This window comes from Sceloporus occidentalis, unplaced genomic scaffold, assembly GCF_023333645.1.
Source record: "Sceloporus occidentalis isolate IW3139 unplaced genomic scaffold, rSceOcc1.0.p SCAF_5, whole genome shotgun sequence".
In the NCBI taxonomy this organism is placed as follows: domain Eukaryota; kingdom Metazoa; phylum Chordata; class Lepidosauria; order Squamata; family Phrynosomatidae; genus Sceloporus; species Sceloporus occidentalis.
This window is the reverse complement of record NW_028316985.1, coordinates 59,272,492-59,289,294: the sequence shown is the minus strand read 5'-3', so window position 1 is coordinate 59,289,294 and position 16,803 is coordinate 59,272,492. Positions and strand designations below refer to the sequence as shown.

The 16,803-nt window shown below is 37.0% G+C and overlaps 1 protein-coding gene across 4 annotated transcripts in view; it reads right to left on the bottom strand.

Moving 5' to 3' along the window:
• Positions 1 to 260: 260 nt before the first annotated feature.
• The window catches only part of TAFA2 (TAFA chemokine like family member 2), a 148,185-nt gene continuing 131,642 nt past the window's right edge, over positions 261 to 16,803 (bottom strand). Inside the window, exons 5-7 of one of the 4 annotated variants that reach the window (XR_016281236.1) lie at positions 16,367 to 16,592; positions 15,256 to 15,369; positions 261 to 2,302 (exon numbers count right to left, since the gene is read on the bottom strand). Coding sequence is in view for 1 of the 4 variants with exons in the window: in XM_089524230.1 (XP_089380356.1) it covers positions 2,291 to 2,302 (12 nt within the window). In the remaining 3 variants the exon portion in view is untranslated. Of the gene's footprint in view, positions 2,303 to 14,483; positions 14,604 to 15,255; positions 15,370 to 16,366; positions 16,593 to 16,803 lie in introns of all 4 variants that reach the window. The other 3 variants (XR_016281235.1, XR_016281234.1, XM_089524230.1) reach the window with 3 other exon arrangements.

The following is a 16,803-nucleotide window of genomic DNA, read 5'->3' as shown; positions in this document are numbered from 1 at the left end:
ACAAAAAGGAGGGAGGAAAGAAGAGAATTAGAATCCACAAATTGAGTCTGAAATTTAAAATATCCCTTATCTGTTATTAAAGATTTTTTTAAAAATAGTTTCCAGGTGCATGTGCATATAGCAGTGCATTCTTTATATACCCAAATTTATTCACAAGTTTCATTTATCACATTAACTTACTGCAGATACTCAGTTCAATGTATTTGAAAATCCATTTATTTTCACCTATTGATATGCATGTTTTACACTTGTATATAATACAATATTTTCAGTGTTGGTTTTAAGAATACCATAAAGAAAATAAATGCCGAGAAGCACATTGTAGAATTTGGCTAAACTGTGAACAAACTGATAACAGCTACAAAATTATGCATTTCTATTTTGTCCTGTACCAAGCAAAGAAATTCATCATGATTTTCAAATTAGATATTACCCCAATATGGATATGTTAAAAATCAAAATCTATACAATATTAATTTTTTTTAAAATACCAAGATAACTGATTGATGCTACAACTAATTTCCCTAATCAAAAATGTATGGGTAAAAAATACCTTTCCTGCAAAAATTGGATTAGTATGTAGCAGAATGAGACAATGCAACTCAAATCAATTTTTAACAATCATTAGCTTCCATTGTCCAGTGCCATAATACAAGAGAGGTAATTAAATTGTTGTGGAGCAATCTTGCATTAGGTGACAGGGCAGAGTGTCTCTGGGCATTCATCCATCATAGAACCTGATTTATTACTAATTAGCCATGCCAGTCACTTATGACAATTGGAAAGAATTCACTTTATTTTCAGAAATACCAGTAAGCATTTGAAGAAACAATATGAGATTTTGGACACCACTATTTCTGTTAGGACTCAGTCCATTAGTCTTCATATCAACACACAAAACAAAAGAATATAAATGTTGCTCTTTGCCTTCTCCAAAAACAATTTATAGCATGATTGTGAAATGCAGAAGAAACAGTCAGCTCTCTTTTTCCTCATGTTTTCAGATAGTACAGCATATATTAAATGGCATATAAAATTATACATTCTGTAATAACTTAGGGGGGAAATGTTTACAGCTGCTTAAGGCATTTAAACATTAAAGATTTTCTATGAAACAAATGAACAAGATTTTTAAAAAAGATACCAAAACAGAAGATTGAAGAATTATTTCAGGCTTAACAAAATAACCACAGAATGATTCTAAGATACTTTGAGAAGTCACAGAAAGCATTAATTATTCCAGATTTGAAGAAAAATATTTTTTCTATCAAGAAACAGAGCTCAGTAAACATCTAACTTAAGCATCTAGATAGTAATATTGTCCAAGCAAGAGATAGCCATTTTTAAAAACAAACTTAAAAGACACATCTGAATGAATATTATTAAATCCCAGAACTGAAAAATTAACATGCATCCCTGTCTACCTTCATAAAGGGACTAGCTAATGTCATTTATTATTTTCCACAATCTTTTTTGGACCTAATATTAATAAATCAAAGAGTGTACAGGAACATCCATCTTCTTGAAATTATACAAAACAGATAGGTTAACAGCATAAAATATTGGAGGAGAGGAAAATTCAGTTCTAACCACCCTTTATTTATCTGAAAGAAGTTGGAGAACCTGAATAGCTGTCAGGAAACATGTCTAATGATACATTCATATATGAATGTGGTGTGTGAATAACTACTACATGTCAACAATAATGGTTAACAATGGATATATATTTCCATTCCTGTAAGAAAAAGAACTTCAACGTGTTGAAATATGTAGCCTTGGAGGCTGAGGATAAGAATACAAATTAAAAGTGTCTAAAATTGTGCTGCATCAGAGGTCAGTTTCTGGAACAGTGATTTGATTAAAGCACTGCAGAGTCCCACCTGTAATGTAAATGAGGACCAGAAAAGTTGCAGAGGAAATGGATGAGTAAATTTCATAAACTTCTTTCAGAGTGGTGAAATCCAAGAATCCAACAGATTATGGTTTCTTTGGTGTCCTTTCAGCATCACCTCTGCACTTCCATAATCATCTATTTCTTCAAGTTCGCAAATTTTACAAATGTACACAGTTCAGTCCATTGAACTTTTTATGACAGATAGGTCCGCAAATCTGACTTTCCAGCAATTTTGATCCTATGTGACTACCCATTACCATGCAAGTTCTCACTGAAATAATTACCATGTCCCAGTAGTTTCAGACCTAACCTCAATTACTATACTTGGGTATTAAAACTTCCTGCTTCGCTGTATTTAATGTTATCAGTCTTCAGTTTGATTTGATTTGCCTTTTGCTATCGAGTTACCTGTAAAAAAAGAAAAAGAAGATCAAATTTAGATATGTAGAACAGTTCTATTAGCATAAATCTGTTTACTAAGCCCCTTGTTGAACTATTATTTTAAAACATGCAGTGCAACTGAAATTTGTTTTGAGGATTTCAAAATACACTCATTCCCTGATCCTTGTTTTGATCAACCTGAAGCTGGAATGAACATGAATAAGAAAAATAGCCATCTCAACTGCTGAAGAAACATGTCTGTATCCTACAACTCAACATGTTTTTTTTTACTTTGTAATTCACCACCAATGTTCCATGTTAATACATCCTCTCGTGATGAGATCTGGTTATCCATATATATTTTTCCCCAAAGAAAAGCTAGTATTATGCTCAGTGCTGTAAAATTCTAGAGTAAAACATTGCTACCTACAATAATAAAACAACTTCAGTAGCACATAATCCTAAAATATCCACTGCTAACCATTTAGGATCAGTGATGAGAAACCAAACAGTCATTGTGAGAAAAAGGGAATTAATCAAAAGTTCTCAATTATACATATTCCCATTACACACAGAAATTACACACAGTCCCTCCCTCCCCTTCATAAATATGTCTTTTTCCTACCAAAAAAAGAGGCTATTTCACAATTTCTCCCAAAAGGAAAAGGATGTGCTTTCCTGGTATCAAATGAGGACATTTAAAGGTGAGGGAACAGTGTTTATGGAAATTTCATAATGTCTACAAACTTTTTGGGAGCCTTATAAAAATAATAGCAAAGAAAAAGGTAAATGGATTAAAATAACCTGACTAGTCTTTCAGCAATCTTTACTTTGTTCCCCAAAACTAACTACTCCTAAAATTGTTTATATGCTTTCTGTTAAGTCAAACTCAGAAAGTAGACATCATTAAGGGTGTGTGGGTATAAGCAGCAGGATTAGTTTGTGTGCATAAAATATATTCATCCCCCTAGCCCTTGTATATAAAGCAGCTCTCAAAACTTCACTAACACACTTTCATCCAAGCCAACATAAAAACGTAGCAACCACAGAGAAAAAGTACACAAGACAGAATATTTCACAGTAATTGGATTTTTTTTCTCTATTCCTGACTTGGATTTAAAACATGAAGAGAAACGAAAACAAAACAAAAACTCTGCCATATCAAAGGGAAACATCTTTAAGGACAATTTCTGCTGTGTCAATGGATACAATTAATAATCATCTTACTTTTTGGTATGAAACTTCATTAAACAATGCTCTCTTTTCTCTGGAGGCATGACCTTCTGGATTGGGCATGGTAATAGTTTATCGGGGGAAATCTCTGACTTTGAAGGGTCATGCTCCTTAATGATGAAACATCCCTTTGCCCTCAGCAAAACTATATGCATACAGCTCTTTTATCAACTGTGGAGAGTGGGAACACAGAGAACATGAAAAGGGCTGCCATAGGAGTTGAGTTGTTTCTTTAGCTCTTTTGAGCATCTGATTTTTTTAACACATACAAACAACAACAACGACAACGACATTATATTTTATAACTTATGCATTGGCAGTTGAGCAGCATTGAAGAGAACCACTGGAAAAGTTAACTTTTTAAATACAAGTCCAAAGCTCTAGCTATGTTGGGTGGGATGTGTCTAGGCACTGTTGTCACTGGATGAGCACTAATTCGAAAGATATTTTGCAAAATGTATGCCCCTGAAGCTTGAATAGTAAAAGAGTAAGTGTCTGTTTAAAATATAAAGAAAATAAATTATAATCTATATTATGTTGCCTACATAATAGTAAGAAGCTTACAGGCTAGTTCCTGATATGAAACCAAACTACCTTTTAAAAGGTGGGGATTGGAAATGGAAGTAAACAAAGGACCAGCATGTAACACAAACACACCCAAAATACTGCTTTGGTATGAAAGGGTTACAATATTTAATGGCTGATGCAGTCTGATGGCTGATGCAATCTGATAGTGGGCTGCAAGGAAACAGTGACCTTGGAAGTGATTGGTCATGGATAACAAGCCAATGAGATCTTCTCTCTGATTGGAGAGGAAGATAATTGTTTATGTTGCCAAAGGCTAGTGATGATCTGCCTCTGATTGGGCAGACAGAGGCTAAAGGTACTATAAAATCCAGCTCTTGAGAGATCATAGCCTCCTATTGTCTTATGTTGCAGCTCTAATGCTGCTAACATTTTCCTGGCTGGGAGATATCCTTAGAAATGCTGGTAAGGCAGAAGAAGATGGAAATTCTGCTCTAAAACAGGCTATATCTTTATCTTTTTGATAGATAAAGCCTGATATACATATATATTGGATGCTGGAATAGGCTGCAATGCCAATGGAAGATTATTATCTTCAATGGATGCCGTGTGTGTGTGTGTGCACGCGCGCACATGTGTGTGTGTGTGTGTGTGTGTGTGTGTAATGGATGCTTCTATGTATAGCAATTCATGTGTGTTTGATGAACAAAAGGTTAGGTTCCTCCATGAAAAAGTACAAATATGCTTGTTAAATGGAAAGCACATGATAAAACACTCAATTACTTTGTGAATGTAGCTACAATGAATGTAAAAGAATCGTGCTGGTTTAACATTTTGATGCTTGCATGGGATGTAAAGTAACAGATAAAGAATATGCCTAGAAATTGAAAATACTGTTTATCCCTAAAGGGAGTGAATACATATATTTACTATTGTGTTTACACATGAATGTTTATAATAAAATAGTCTAAAAGATAGGTAAGCAGTCTGCTCATTCTCCCATGTAGAAATCCTGGAATTCACAGACTTAAGAGTGCTTAAGTAGAATGTTGATGATGCTTACCTATCTACTTGGACTAAACTATTGCTCACAAGTTGAGGGCCGGGCAACCACATGATGACAAGAAGGATCTCCAAACAGATACAGAATAGCTGACAAGAAGCAAAAAACAAAATCCAAAAAAAGGACCTTCAATCCTTCAGATAGTCGTGGGAAACAATCAGCCCGTGCAGACCAGCCATTAAGACTGGCCTGGAGTTGGAGTTGGGGCATGACGTCCACATGATGCACACCCCAAATCTGCCCCCATGGTGGCATGACACTGCATGCTGTATCACATGGCGCGCAGTATCATGGCAGTCCTCTGGTACTGTGTTTAGATGATGCAGCACCAAAGGAGCATCATAAAGCTGGGGCTACAGTGCTGTTTCCAGGGTGCAAAAAGGAGCCACTTTTTGCAGCTCCTTTTTGCACCAGAGAAAGGCGAGATCAGGGGCATGGCAAGGAGTTGCCGCGGCTCCTATCTGGCAAAAACAGAGGCAGCTGCAGGCTGTCCCTTCAGGGGCGGTCTGCGCCACCCCTAAGTCTGTTTCACTGTAATCCACAAAGGAACTTTTCATAATTTGGCCTTGATGTATGTATTAGAAACAAACAGAAACCTACATTTTGTAATGTGCCTGTTTTTGTGTTTTATTCAGTTTGTAGTGTATGTACAATTTTATTAAAAATATTTAAAAAAAAAACATTGTGTGTATTAAATCAAATCATTTAGCCCAATATTATCGATTTTGACTAAAACCAACTTGCCACAGCCAACGCCCAAAACATTTTTAGTAATGTTAAATGCATGTCAATTAATGTACTTGCCATTCCTATAAGACTTATGGTTGGCAAGATCGCAGACTTTGTGTCACTAAGACTGCTCTGAATAACTTTTTTCCTAGTTATTCTGTCAATATATAAAAATATAGGGATTTTAGTGGAGGAACAATACTTTCAATGGATCAAATGCAACAGTGTGGATATCATTCTAGTTTTATGACCTAGTATTTCCACTATCACTCTGTTCGCATTCTTGGGAGACATCTTGAAAGCTACTGTTGAAGAGAAGAGTTTTTATTATTTAATAGATTCATTGACTTCTATCCTTTCCAGCAAAACTAGATATGAAGATGCAGATGGAGCTATAGCAATAGCAAGTACATTTCTATACCACTTATCGGTGCACTAGCACTTTCTAAGCGGTTTACAAAATGTAAGCAAATTGCCCCCAACAAGCTGGGTACTCTTTTTACTGACCTACAAAAGGATGGAAGGCTGAGTGGACCCTGGATCCCTGCAAGGTTGAACTCACAACCTAGTGGCTGTCAGTGGCTGCAGTATTGGCATTTAACCACTGCACCACCAGGGCTCCTTAAGAGCTAGTCATAACACTCAAGCAACAACTGAATGTTTTCCTGAATTAACATTTTACTGTATTCACAGCTATGTAATTATAGATTACACTACAGCAGAAGTGTACATTATGAACTCTGTGAGTCCTTGGAAGGTGTTAAGATGCACTTGGGCTTCCTGATTTCAAAATTTGAACAAAATAAGGCTCCCGCATGTACTTTTTTATGCCTGAACACACCTAAACACACACCTCCATGATTCCCACTCTTATATGGGACCTTTCTTTCTTTCTTTCTTTCTTTCTTTCTTTCTTTCTTTCTTTCTCTATGTACCAGAAATAATGGAATGGAGTTCTCTACCAGGAAATGAAAGGTAAAGAAGGCCCATAGTTCAATGGTAAAGCTCATACTTTACATGCAGAAAGTCTCAATGTACTTCTTAGAATCTACACAAAGGACCAGGAAAAACTTCTGTCTAAAAGCCAAGAGAGCTATTGGCAGTGAGTACTAACAATACCAAGCCAGATGGACTCATCGTTTGATTTGGCATAAGGCAGCTTGCTACATTCCCCAAGATTTCTCCTTCTCTTAGGATTCTTGAAGGGTAAAAAATGCAATCCAATAATTTAATATAATTCTTCCACTAGCTTATGAGTCACTTTGCAAAGGTACACAAAATAATTTTGTTTCTTTAGCCTTGTACAGTAAAAGACATATCACATGACTCACAGGACTCCAGAAGGATGAATAAACTGGTGCCCAACATTGCAACACTATTGCTGTGTGCCTTGAAGTCAATTCCTCCTTACAGTGACCACAGGGTTTTCTTGGCAAGATTTATTCAGATGGGGTTTACCTTTGCCGTCGTCTGAGGCTGAAACAGAGAGACTTGCCCAAAGTCATCCAGTGGGTTTTCGTGCCTAAGTGAGGATTTTAACTCTGTTCTCCAGAGTCATAGTCCAATGGTCAAACCACTAAACCATGGTGCTTCTCTTCCATGCAACATGCCAGTTGCAATATATTTGCAACTGAAAAAATACTCTAATAATAACATGCTGCATGATCAAATACAGTGGCATCTCTGTTTATGCACATGATGAATTTGTGATTTATTAGATGCATTTTATTTTAGTTTGCTTATTGTTATTATAATCATTATCATTATTATTGCTGTTTTCACTGGAGCCTGTAATGAGTTTCTGTTGCCAGCATTCCTGCTGCTCCACCTGTTCTTTCTTTTTCTTCTTAATTTTATGATTGTAGATCACACACTGTTCCTCTGAGTAACACTTGGAATAGTCCACATTTGCCACTATCTGGGAACATAAATCCTAATGTGAGGGCATCACACATCGGCCATTAGTATCGATGGCATCTATCCATTTACACATTAAGAGGAGAGGAGACTGTTCAAATGTGGAAGTCAATTTCATAAAAATGCAGTTAAATTTTAGGTAATATCCAATCCATCCATGTTATTTACAGGAAGGATTTTATTTTTGGATGGTGGGCAAGTTTTCCAACAGAGCAGCTGGAAGGTATGGTCCTTTGCCAATTCCTTTTAAAAAAAAATAGAAAAAAAGAATTTGACAAGAGGCATAGAGGCAATCTCAAAATTCCTAGGAGAACAGTAACATTCCAAATGTGCTCCAATCAATTCCAATCAACTTTTCAATTAATTATTAATACATCTAAAAATTAACTTTTGCTGTTGCTCAGCACTACAGATGGAAAAGGATACAACACTCTAAATATTTATTTGAATTAATTTGTTTCTTCTTGGCAAGGAACTGCTCCCTTTGTGCTAATATCTCTTTTAAAAAAATCTGTTGTGTTTTAAATACAAAGAATTAAGCTCTCTTCATTTGCTCTGTGCTCAATGTGCAATTACAGTATAATTACTCTGCTGTTTCAAGACTTTTTAATTTAAATTGGTGAATGGCTCTATGAGCTGAAAGTAATTGCATGTGTACTCCCTAGTTTTATATTAAAACAACAAAGTACAATTAAATCTACAATAATTTTACATCTTAGATAAAAACTGGACAAGTACATATTCAGCTTAGCTTAGGTTGCATCATTCATCATGAAAGTCACCTGAAGGATAAATCCAACTGATAACTACCACAGTTCAAACATGTGGTTGCTCCTAAAGCAGTAAAAACAGGAGGCACAAGTAAAAAAAAATACTAAGGGGTCTATGTCTTCATTTGGGTGGGATCATTTCTACAGCAAGAAGGGATGATTTGAATATTTCTTCAGATATACTCCTCAACTTGTTTTCTTCCTATAGGACAGGAAACAAGCCTCTACATGGGGAGGAAAAGGCAGCAAGAAGAGCAAAATATAGGGGGAAATATTCAACTCAGTAATTCTCCTACTCAGTGATTTTCCTACTTTACATCTGTGCTGACACACTTCCATAACACATACAGAAATTCAGCTTGTGATGGATCATGCTGTTATCATGTGTACTTTCACCAGCCTAATTTATGCATCTTTTGATAGTCCAAATTGGAACAATTTAGCTTCACTTCTAGTTAAACTTGATCACAAGATGATTTTTTAGGTGTTGGAAAACCTTCCTACTGCAGCAGCAAATGAAGGACATCTTTTTACTTTGCATGGAAAGATTATTCCTCACCATTAATGTACTGGCAAAGTAATGGTGGGTTCTGAATGTTTAGAAAAGCCTCATCAAGTAAAATATCACAGCCACAAGATTCTTCGCACTCTGCAAAAAATCTTGGGGAATTATTCTGTGCCAAAAATACATGGTTTTCCTACACAACTCACTATCACCACATTTTGTGAAAGGATGTTTTTGTGCAGTAAAACTGCATAGGAAAATTGGATTTTCTCCCCCAAAATATGTTTAAAAATGACAGACATCACAAGAATTAAAAAAAAAAAACATTTTTAGAAATGCACAGAAATCCTTCTTTTCCCACAAGTGGGGAGAAAACACTGGAGTCTATCCACCCTTACATGCAATTCCTGCACAGAAAGTGTTGTTTGAGAGGTAAATTAACCATGTGCAAATTTTAAGCAGAACAAATCTGCAATTACAGCATTTTCTATGTGGAAAATAATATTTCAACACGGAAATATTAACTCCTATCCAGAAAATGTTTTCTGTGTAAAATGACCAAATTGTGCAAATTGTGCACAAAATAGTCCCAAACTGTGAAGATTCCATCTGGCCACTCCAGTCTCGAACCAGCCCTGAGTGGCATTGGACAGTGGTGACCAGCCGCTGCAGTCCCGAGGCCAGCTGCTGCAATGGTCCACACAATGGACAGCCAGCAAATAGCTGGGTTTGGGCTACCTTAGGCAGCCACAGCGCAGCTTCAGTGAAATCTGGAGGCATGTGTCATCTAAATACCATATTCCTGGATTGGCCTGAAGGCGGTGCTTTTGGATCGTCTCTTTCGGGCTCAGGTTTCTGCTTTTCAGGGTTTCTTGACACTCTAAAAATATGTTTGCCAACCACTTTTCAAATATTTTTGAATATTCTTTCCATCCCTACTGGAGATAGTCAAGAACAGGGAAGGAAGTCACCAAGACAGTTACACGAAGAGTGGCTAGATATTATGAATGACATAGTGGGAAGGAGATGCCTAGGATACCTAGAGCAATCTCAGACTGATTCTGGACCTTTTGGCATGGCAAGACATGTCCTGTAGCACTGAGCTGTAGCACTTTCAAAAGGGCCTTCTTTTTGAAAGATTACAGGAAATTGCCATAGTTACATTTATTTCATAATGCTTGTATGGGTCATATGAGGTGCTAATGGGAGAGAAATCTGGTGATGGAGCTGTTCTCAAGAATAAATGAACATGTCACCCTTTCCAGACTTGACACAAGCACACAGCTCTAAGAAGGATTTGCATATAATACTAAACCATTAATAAGGGGAAGGGGCTACAAGTCAAATGGAGATGTAAAGTCATCTTAATTTTGGCAGCTCAACTCTCCTCAAATTATGTCCTCTCTCCCTAAGGTCACAGGCCTTCACTATCTCCAATCCAAGTTGTAGCTATTATTTATTCAGTTCCATTCTGGCCAGCTACAAAGCTGATGGAGGGAACTATGCACAAACTAGAGAGTGAAAACATCTGACGGCAGATTTTTCCCTTGCTGCATACAAAACTAAGAATCATATCCTTTCCACAATTTTTGCAGTGGCCATGATCACCACCATGATACAGACCTGAACAGGTTTTGACCAATACAGTATAAGGTTGATTGGAAGAAGGTACACCACCTCTGATTCAACACTAAAAGTACAAGTTGAAATGACCACTGGGAGTAGAGAGGAGCAAGATAATGTGAGCTTAAAACTTTATTGGCCTTATTCCAGGTCATGGTCTAGCAGACATTGGACAACTCGTGTCCTTCCAGATTTAGCAATGTAAGTCCCTTCAGTCAACAGAGTCAAAGATGAGAGAACAACATCTGGGAGAACAACATCTGGGAGTTCAACAACATCTGGGAGAAAACACAGTAGTAGGAAGAATGTTAAATTAAGGGAGCCATTTCTTCCCCTTGCAAATACTTTTTTTATGCAATTATTAGATGTTCTCCGTGTGTCTAATATAATAGTCCCAGGGAAGCTAGGATTTATTAAATATTGAGTCATACTTGTTACTGTGTCAATTTTGGGTTTGTTAGGGTGTTGTTGTTTTTTACTTCTTATTTTTGACACTGTTTATAAAAAGTATGTGTAAAATCAAATACAAAAAGTAATTCTAAAAGAAACATTAATTTAGTCTGAAGTATGAATTTAATACATCAAAATGTATTAAGGATCCAATAATGGCAAATATGTTTAATTGGGCCACAGATTTAATTACTGATAGCTTATTTTTATTAGATGTGCCTACAACTCCAGATAACAAGCACTTGCCACAAAAGGACTGTGCGTTCTTAGTGTGTGATGAAATGGGGAATGAGTCTTTGAGACCATGCCTGTCACAACACATCTGTGTATTCACTAAAATCAAAGAAAAAGGTGAGTTTCCTATGTGCTCACTATAAGTAGCCTGAGCTGTGTTATTAAATTAGATTGGACTCTCACAACCGGGGGAGGGGGTGTTGATGGTTTATAATTTTCACACTTTGAAAAATGAAGAAATCTTCTGGAAACACATTTTTTAACAGATGGCAAGTCACTATAGGAATCTTGGAAACTGGACTGTACATATGTTTTCCAAAAATAATTAGCAATATGTTATTTGTGTAAGCGAAGGAGATTGTGATAACACAGTTCACTGTCATATAATCTGAAGTGAGAAAATTAACTTCTAGGCTTGAAATCTTTCATTCTTTTTTCCTTTGCCTATTACTAAACTCACCAGTAAATTTTCTATATAAAATTTCCAAATAATACAGCATTAATGCAAACAATCATGGCTGCATATTTAGGTTCAAATGAATGATGACAAAAGAAGAAGCCTGAACCCATTCCCAATTTATGTTTTCAATTCTTAAGGAATTAAGGAGAGCCAGTGGTGTAATGGTTTTACTATGAAACTAGGACCATGGGAGACCAGAGTTCAAATCCCTGCTTGGCCATGGAAAACCACAGAGCAATCTTCAGCAAGTCATACTCTCTCAGTCTCATGGGAAGGCAAAGACAATCCCTCTCAGAACAAATCTTGTCAAGAAAAATCCGTAAAATTCCATAACCTTAGGGTCACCATAAATCAAAAAAGACTGTATCCTATAATTTATCTCCTAATCTGTATTACTATTGGAGAGTCTTGTGCAACTCCTGAATTTAGGAAGTTTTCTATCCATTTTGTAATCTCATACCTTGTCTCAGTTTGGCAGGAACAGTCCCAATTAATCCTCTACCATTCTGTTTTTCTATTGCTTTTAAAATGTTCCAGTTTTTGTCTCCTCTTTGCACTTTACCCCTTTGTCCTCACATTATCTCAGCTGCTGCAAACAGAATGAAAAGTGCAAAAGGAGTTGGGACTCAATTAAGGCCCTGTGCAGACTGGCCTTAAAGGCCAGGTTGGGGACGAAGTCGGGGTGTAGCACCCATATGATGCAAGCCCCGGCTCCACCCCCAGGGTGTTGTGATGGCACACATTACACAGCACAGAGCACAGCATCATGGTACTTCTCTGGTGCTGCATCCACATGATGCAGAGCCAAAGGAGTGCAATAAAGCCACAGCGCTGTGGCTATCGCACCATTTCCAGGGTGCATAAAGCAGTGGCTTTTTGCAGCTCCCTTTTGCACCCTGCAAAGGCCAGATAGGGGCTGCGGTGTGCAGTTGTCGCAATCCTGATCTGTCTGTAAAGGGGGCAGCTCCAGGCCATTCCTTAGGGGCTGTCTGCATAGCCCCTAACTCAGCAGTGGGAGAGGAGGGGGCTCAATCTTGCCATTCCCTGTAGACCTAGGCAAAAGCAAACTACTGTAGTCTCTCCTAGCTTGTGTTTTTTTCCTCATTAATAATCTTTGCTATCTTGAGTACATTCTGATGTTGCTTGGCCATATGTATTCTGGTTTTCATCTGTAAAATATTGAAAGAAATATAGTTTTCCTTAAATAAAACATACCTGGACTCAGTGAAGGCATATGATATTGCAAATTTGCTCAAGCTAAGTAGGTCTAGACTTAATAAGACTCTGGATGGGAGATTAAATGAAAACTCTGTGAATGCTGCCTTGAGCTTCACAATTAAGAAATTTTGCTATGTCTAGTAAAATTGATTAAATAACTGACTTTTTAAGTATGGGGTGTCTTTTGAGAGCATTTAAGAATTACTATTAAACTTTACTAAACCATTTCTCAATCCTATTGCCTTTGTACTTTTCCAACCAGCTAAAGCTCCCACCTATTACAGACTTAAGCCGAAACAGACAGGCCAAAAAAACCACAGCAGGGCTACACCAGCAACATTTGTGCCAGGGCCATGGCGACTACACTCACCCAGCCCTGATCCAGACCACCACCATGGTCCTGAACCAGGCCGCCAAAAAGGGGTAGATTTTTCCACTGCTTTTTGGCCTAGTTCTTTCGGGATGATACAGCATGGGAGCAGTTTCTAGCCACATTCGGGGCATGCATCAACTAAGCATTACACCCCAAATGCAGTGGGAAACTGTATCATTTGGCCCATCTGTTTTGAGCCCTAGTTAAAAGAGTCACCTATTCCAAGTAGATGGCATGTATAATTCAGTGCTAACCAAAATGTCTTAGGAAACGGAGAAAAATAGTTTTAAAGAAAGAAGTAATGTAATTCAGACAGGGAAAGGGTAGGACTGTTCTACAGTTTGGATGTTAAGAACCCAAACACAAAAGGGTAGGAAGTGATGAGAAAATAAAGTTACAGGGCAAATTTTGCAGATTCTGATCATCTTAAAACTAATCAGGAAGATGTTACATAAAGAGGAGTTTCAGAAGTTCATTTAAACATGCCATCACCCTACCTTGTTAATTTAATGCAAATAATTTTATTTAACAAGAGCTACTTAGGCAACACTGTGCTTGGTAGAAAAAGCTACAAGCACAGAAAAGCTCTGAAAATATAAACCCAGGCATTGTTTAGTTCTGTCTCTAACAATTACTAAAACGCATAGAGGAACATCATAAATTAGGAATAAGAGAGATGAGTAGGCTGCTCATTCCAGCATCAGTTACAGAATAGCCTCTTTGACACTGCACACTCTTCTTATTCACTTATTTTCAGGACTGCTTATGCAAGGCTCATTCTGAAGCTAAGGCTGATTATGCCTATTTAATATTTTAAAGAATGCCTTTTTGCACAGAACTGAGAAACTTCTGTAACACACAAAGAGATTAAGGGAAGGACTTTCAGGTCAGAGGAAAGATTTCCTGGAAGCCTGAGTTCTAACAGCTTTCATTTTGAAAATGTGCCACTTTCGTGCATCCAAAGAATAATTATTCATCACAACATAAGTACATCTATATTCACCCCAACAATGGTGAAATCACTTTTAAGGCTCATTTACCTGGCCTTATACTGTCAAACCTAACACTCAAGGAAAGGGGACAAATATTCTATATAGTCAAGACCTACCTCTCTCTCTTTAATATGAGGGATAGGCTTTGGTTTGAACAGTAACTAATTGCTAGGAAATCCAGACCTTTTTGTAATTGGAGAAATTGCTGCTTTCTCCTTGATATCACAGTGCAGTACCTGAAAAAAATTTCAACAATCCTATGTATACAAAGACATATTCAGTATAACATAAACCAAGGCATATAGTATTTGGAGACTGATCTATTCTGGGAAGCAATGAATAATCTGGGGCTAGCTCTTAATGATGGTTCACAGTGGCACCCTGTCTGTATATTTCCACTGTAAATGCAACATTCATCTTAATGCAAAAGTTTGATATTTAAATTGGCCTGGGTGAAATGGGAGGATTAGGTATTCTATCTTTTAAATATTATTAGAACTGTATACAGCTAGTATGGTGCAGTGGTTTAAGTGTTAGACTAGGACTCTGGAGACTATTCAAATCCTCGTTCCTCCATACAAACCCACTGTGTGACCTTGGGCTACTCAAACTATATTAGCCTCAGGGGAAGGCAATGGCAAACCCACTCTAAACAAATTATGACAAGAAAACCCTGTTAAAGATTTGCCTTAGGGTTGCTGTAAATCAGAAACAACATATCATATATACTCAACTGTACGTCAGCCTCGTGTATAAGTCTAGGGCAGGTTTTGAGGCCAAGATTATGGATTTTTGTATGAACCCTGGATAAGTTGAGGGTAAAACTTAGGGTCACGTAACAAAGGTTCTAAAGGATGAAGCAAAGGAAAAAAATGTGAAAGAACTTACAAAATTCCAGCAGGCATAACTATGCTCACACTAAAGGCTAGATGGATTAGAGAATATAGGTGTGTCAGTGATTCCAGGCAGATTATGATCTTGCCTTTCAACAGGGAATAGTTCCTTTTTTTAAAAAAAAAAAGAGTTACAGTACTAACATTGACCTGTGTATAAATCAACTCTGGTTTTTGGGATCAATTTTTTGACTAAAATTTCTAGACTTATACATGAGTATATACAGTAAAAACAATATAAAATTGATGGATATTATACATTACATTTTAGATATTACTTGCACAACACAGAGAACACCTTATCAGGGAAACTATGCAACAAGAAATTATTACCAGGAACAATATATTTTTCACCTGGCTGCTTTGGAGCACTGATAACAACAAAAAGATTCCAGTTTTTAAACCAAAGCTCTGTGAAACACAGCTTCTGTTTGACAAGACAGAGAGGACACACCCACAAAAGAATGTGGACAACAATGACTAATGGTCATTCTAAAACAGTGGTCCTCAAACTGTGCCCTTTAAGAGATTTTGGACTACAGCTCACAGAAGCCTCAGTCATGTTGGCCAGTAATCTGGGATTCTGGGAGCTGAAGTCCAAAATCTCTTAAAGAGCACAGTTTGGGGACCACTGTTCTAAAATGATATCCTGCACAAGCAACCTTAAGATGTCTTTCCTTTAGTAAAAGAGGGGAAATCTTTCTAATGGGCACCTACTTTTGCGAATAAATGGTGCCCTATACCTAAGTAACACTGAGTCTTTACTGTGCCAGCATCTGTTATGGAATTGTTTGTGAAATGAGGCAAGACCAACATCATTCCTGATCTTAGATGAACAGTAAAACATTCTTATACCTCTTGGTTTTTAATGGTTTCTAAAATATGATTGAAGGTTACTTAGCTCCTTTTGATTTTAAAACTTTGGCTTATTTATATTTTAAAATTGATGATGTTTAGTTTGGTTTAATCCAGATATGTAAACCACTTTGGGGAGTCTTTGTTAAAGCAGTATAAAAATGATTTTATGAATGAATAAAATGTGTAAGGAGACACAGTATGATACATAAAATTCTGCTACAGCTTTGGAAACCTGTGTTTGTACACACCTGCAGCTGTTTGAGTAATAAACCAAGGCTGGAACATCTTTCAGGTGTGGTTTTCACTCTTTACTCCTCAACGCACCTTCTGGCCCTTCCTGAGAACCCGACCAAGATTATGATTCATCACAACTATTGCTCCAAACGTGGAGCCAGAGTATTGTGTGTGTGTGGAATAATCAAAAATTGTCATCAGCAGAAATCTCCTTGTTCTTGACGGTTTTTACACGTTTGCCTAAGAAACAAACACATGTCAAGTACTAAAATAAGTTGTATAAAACAAAACTGGGATTAGTGGTAGAACAGTTTTCTCATAAGGGAAAAAATACATAGTATCTTTATATATCTTAAAATGAGTATAAAGTTACCAAGTGGCATGTTAAAGAAAATATTATAATAGTAGTAGTCATGGATAAATCCCAAGCGAAAGCATTTATTTATTTATT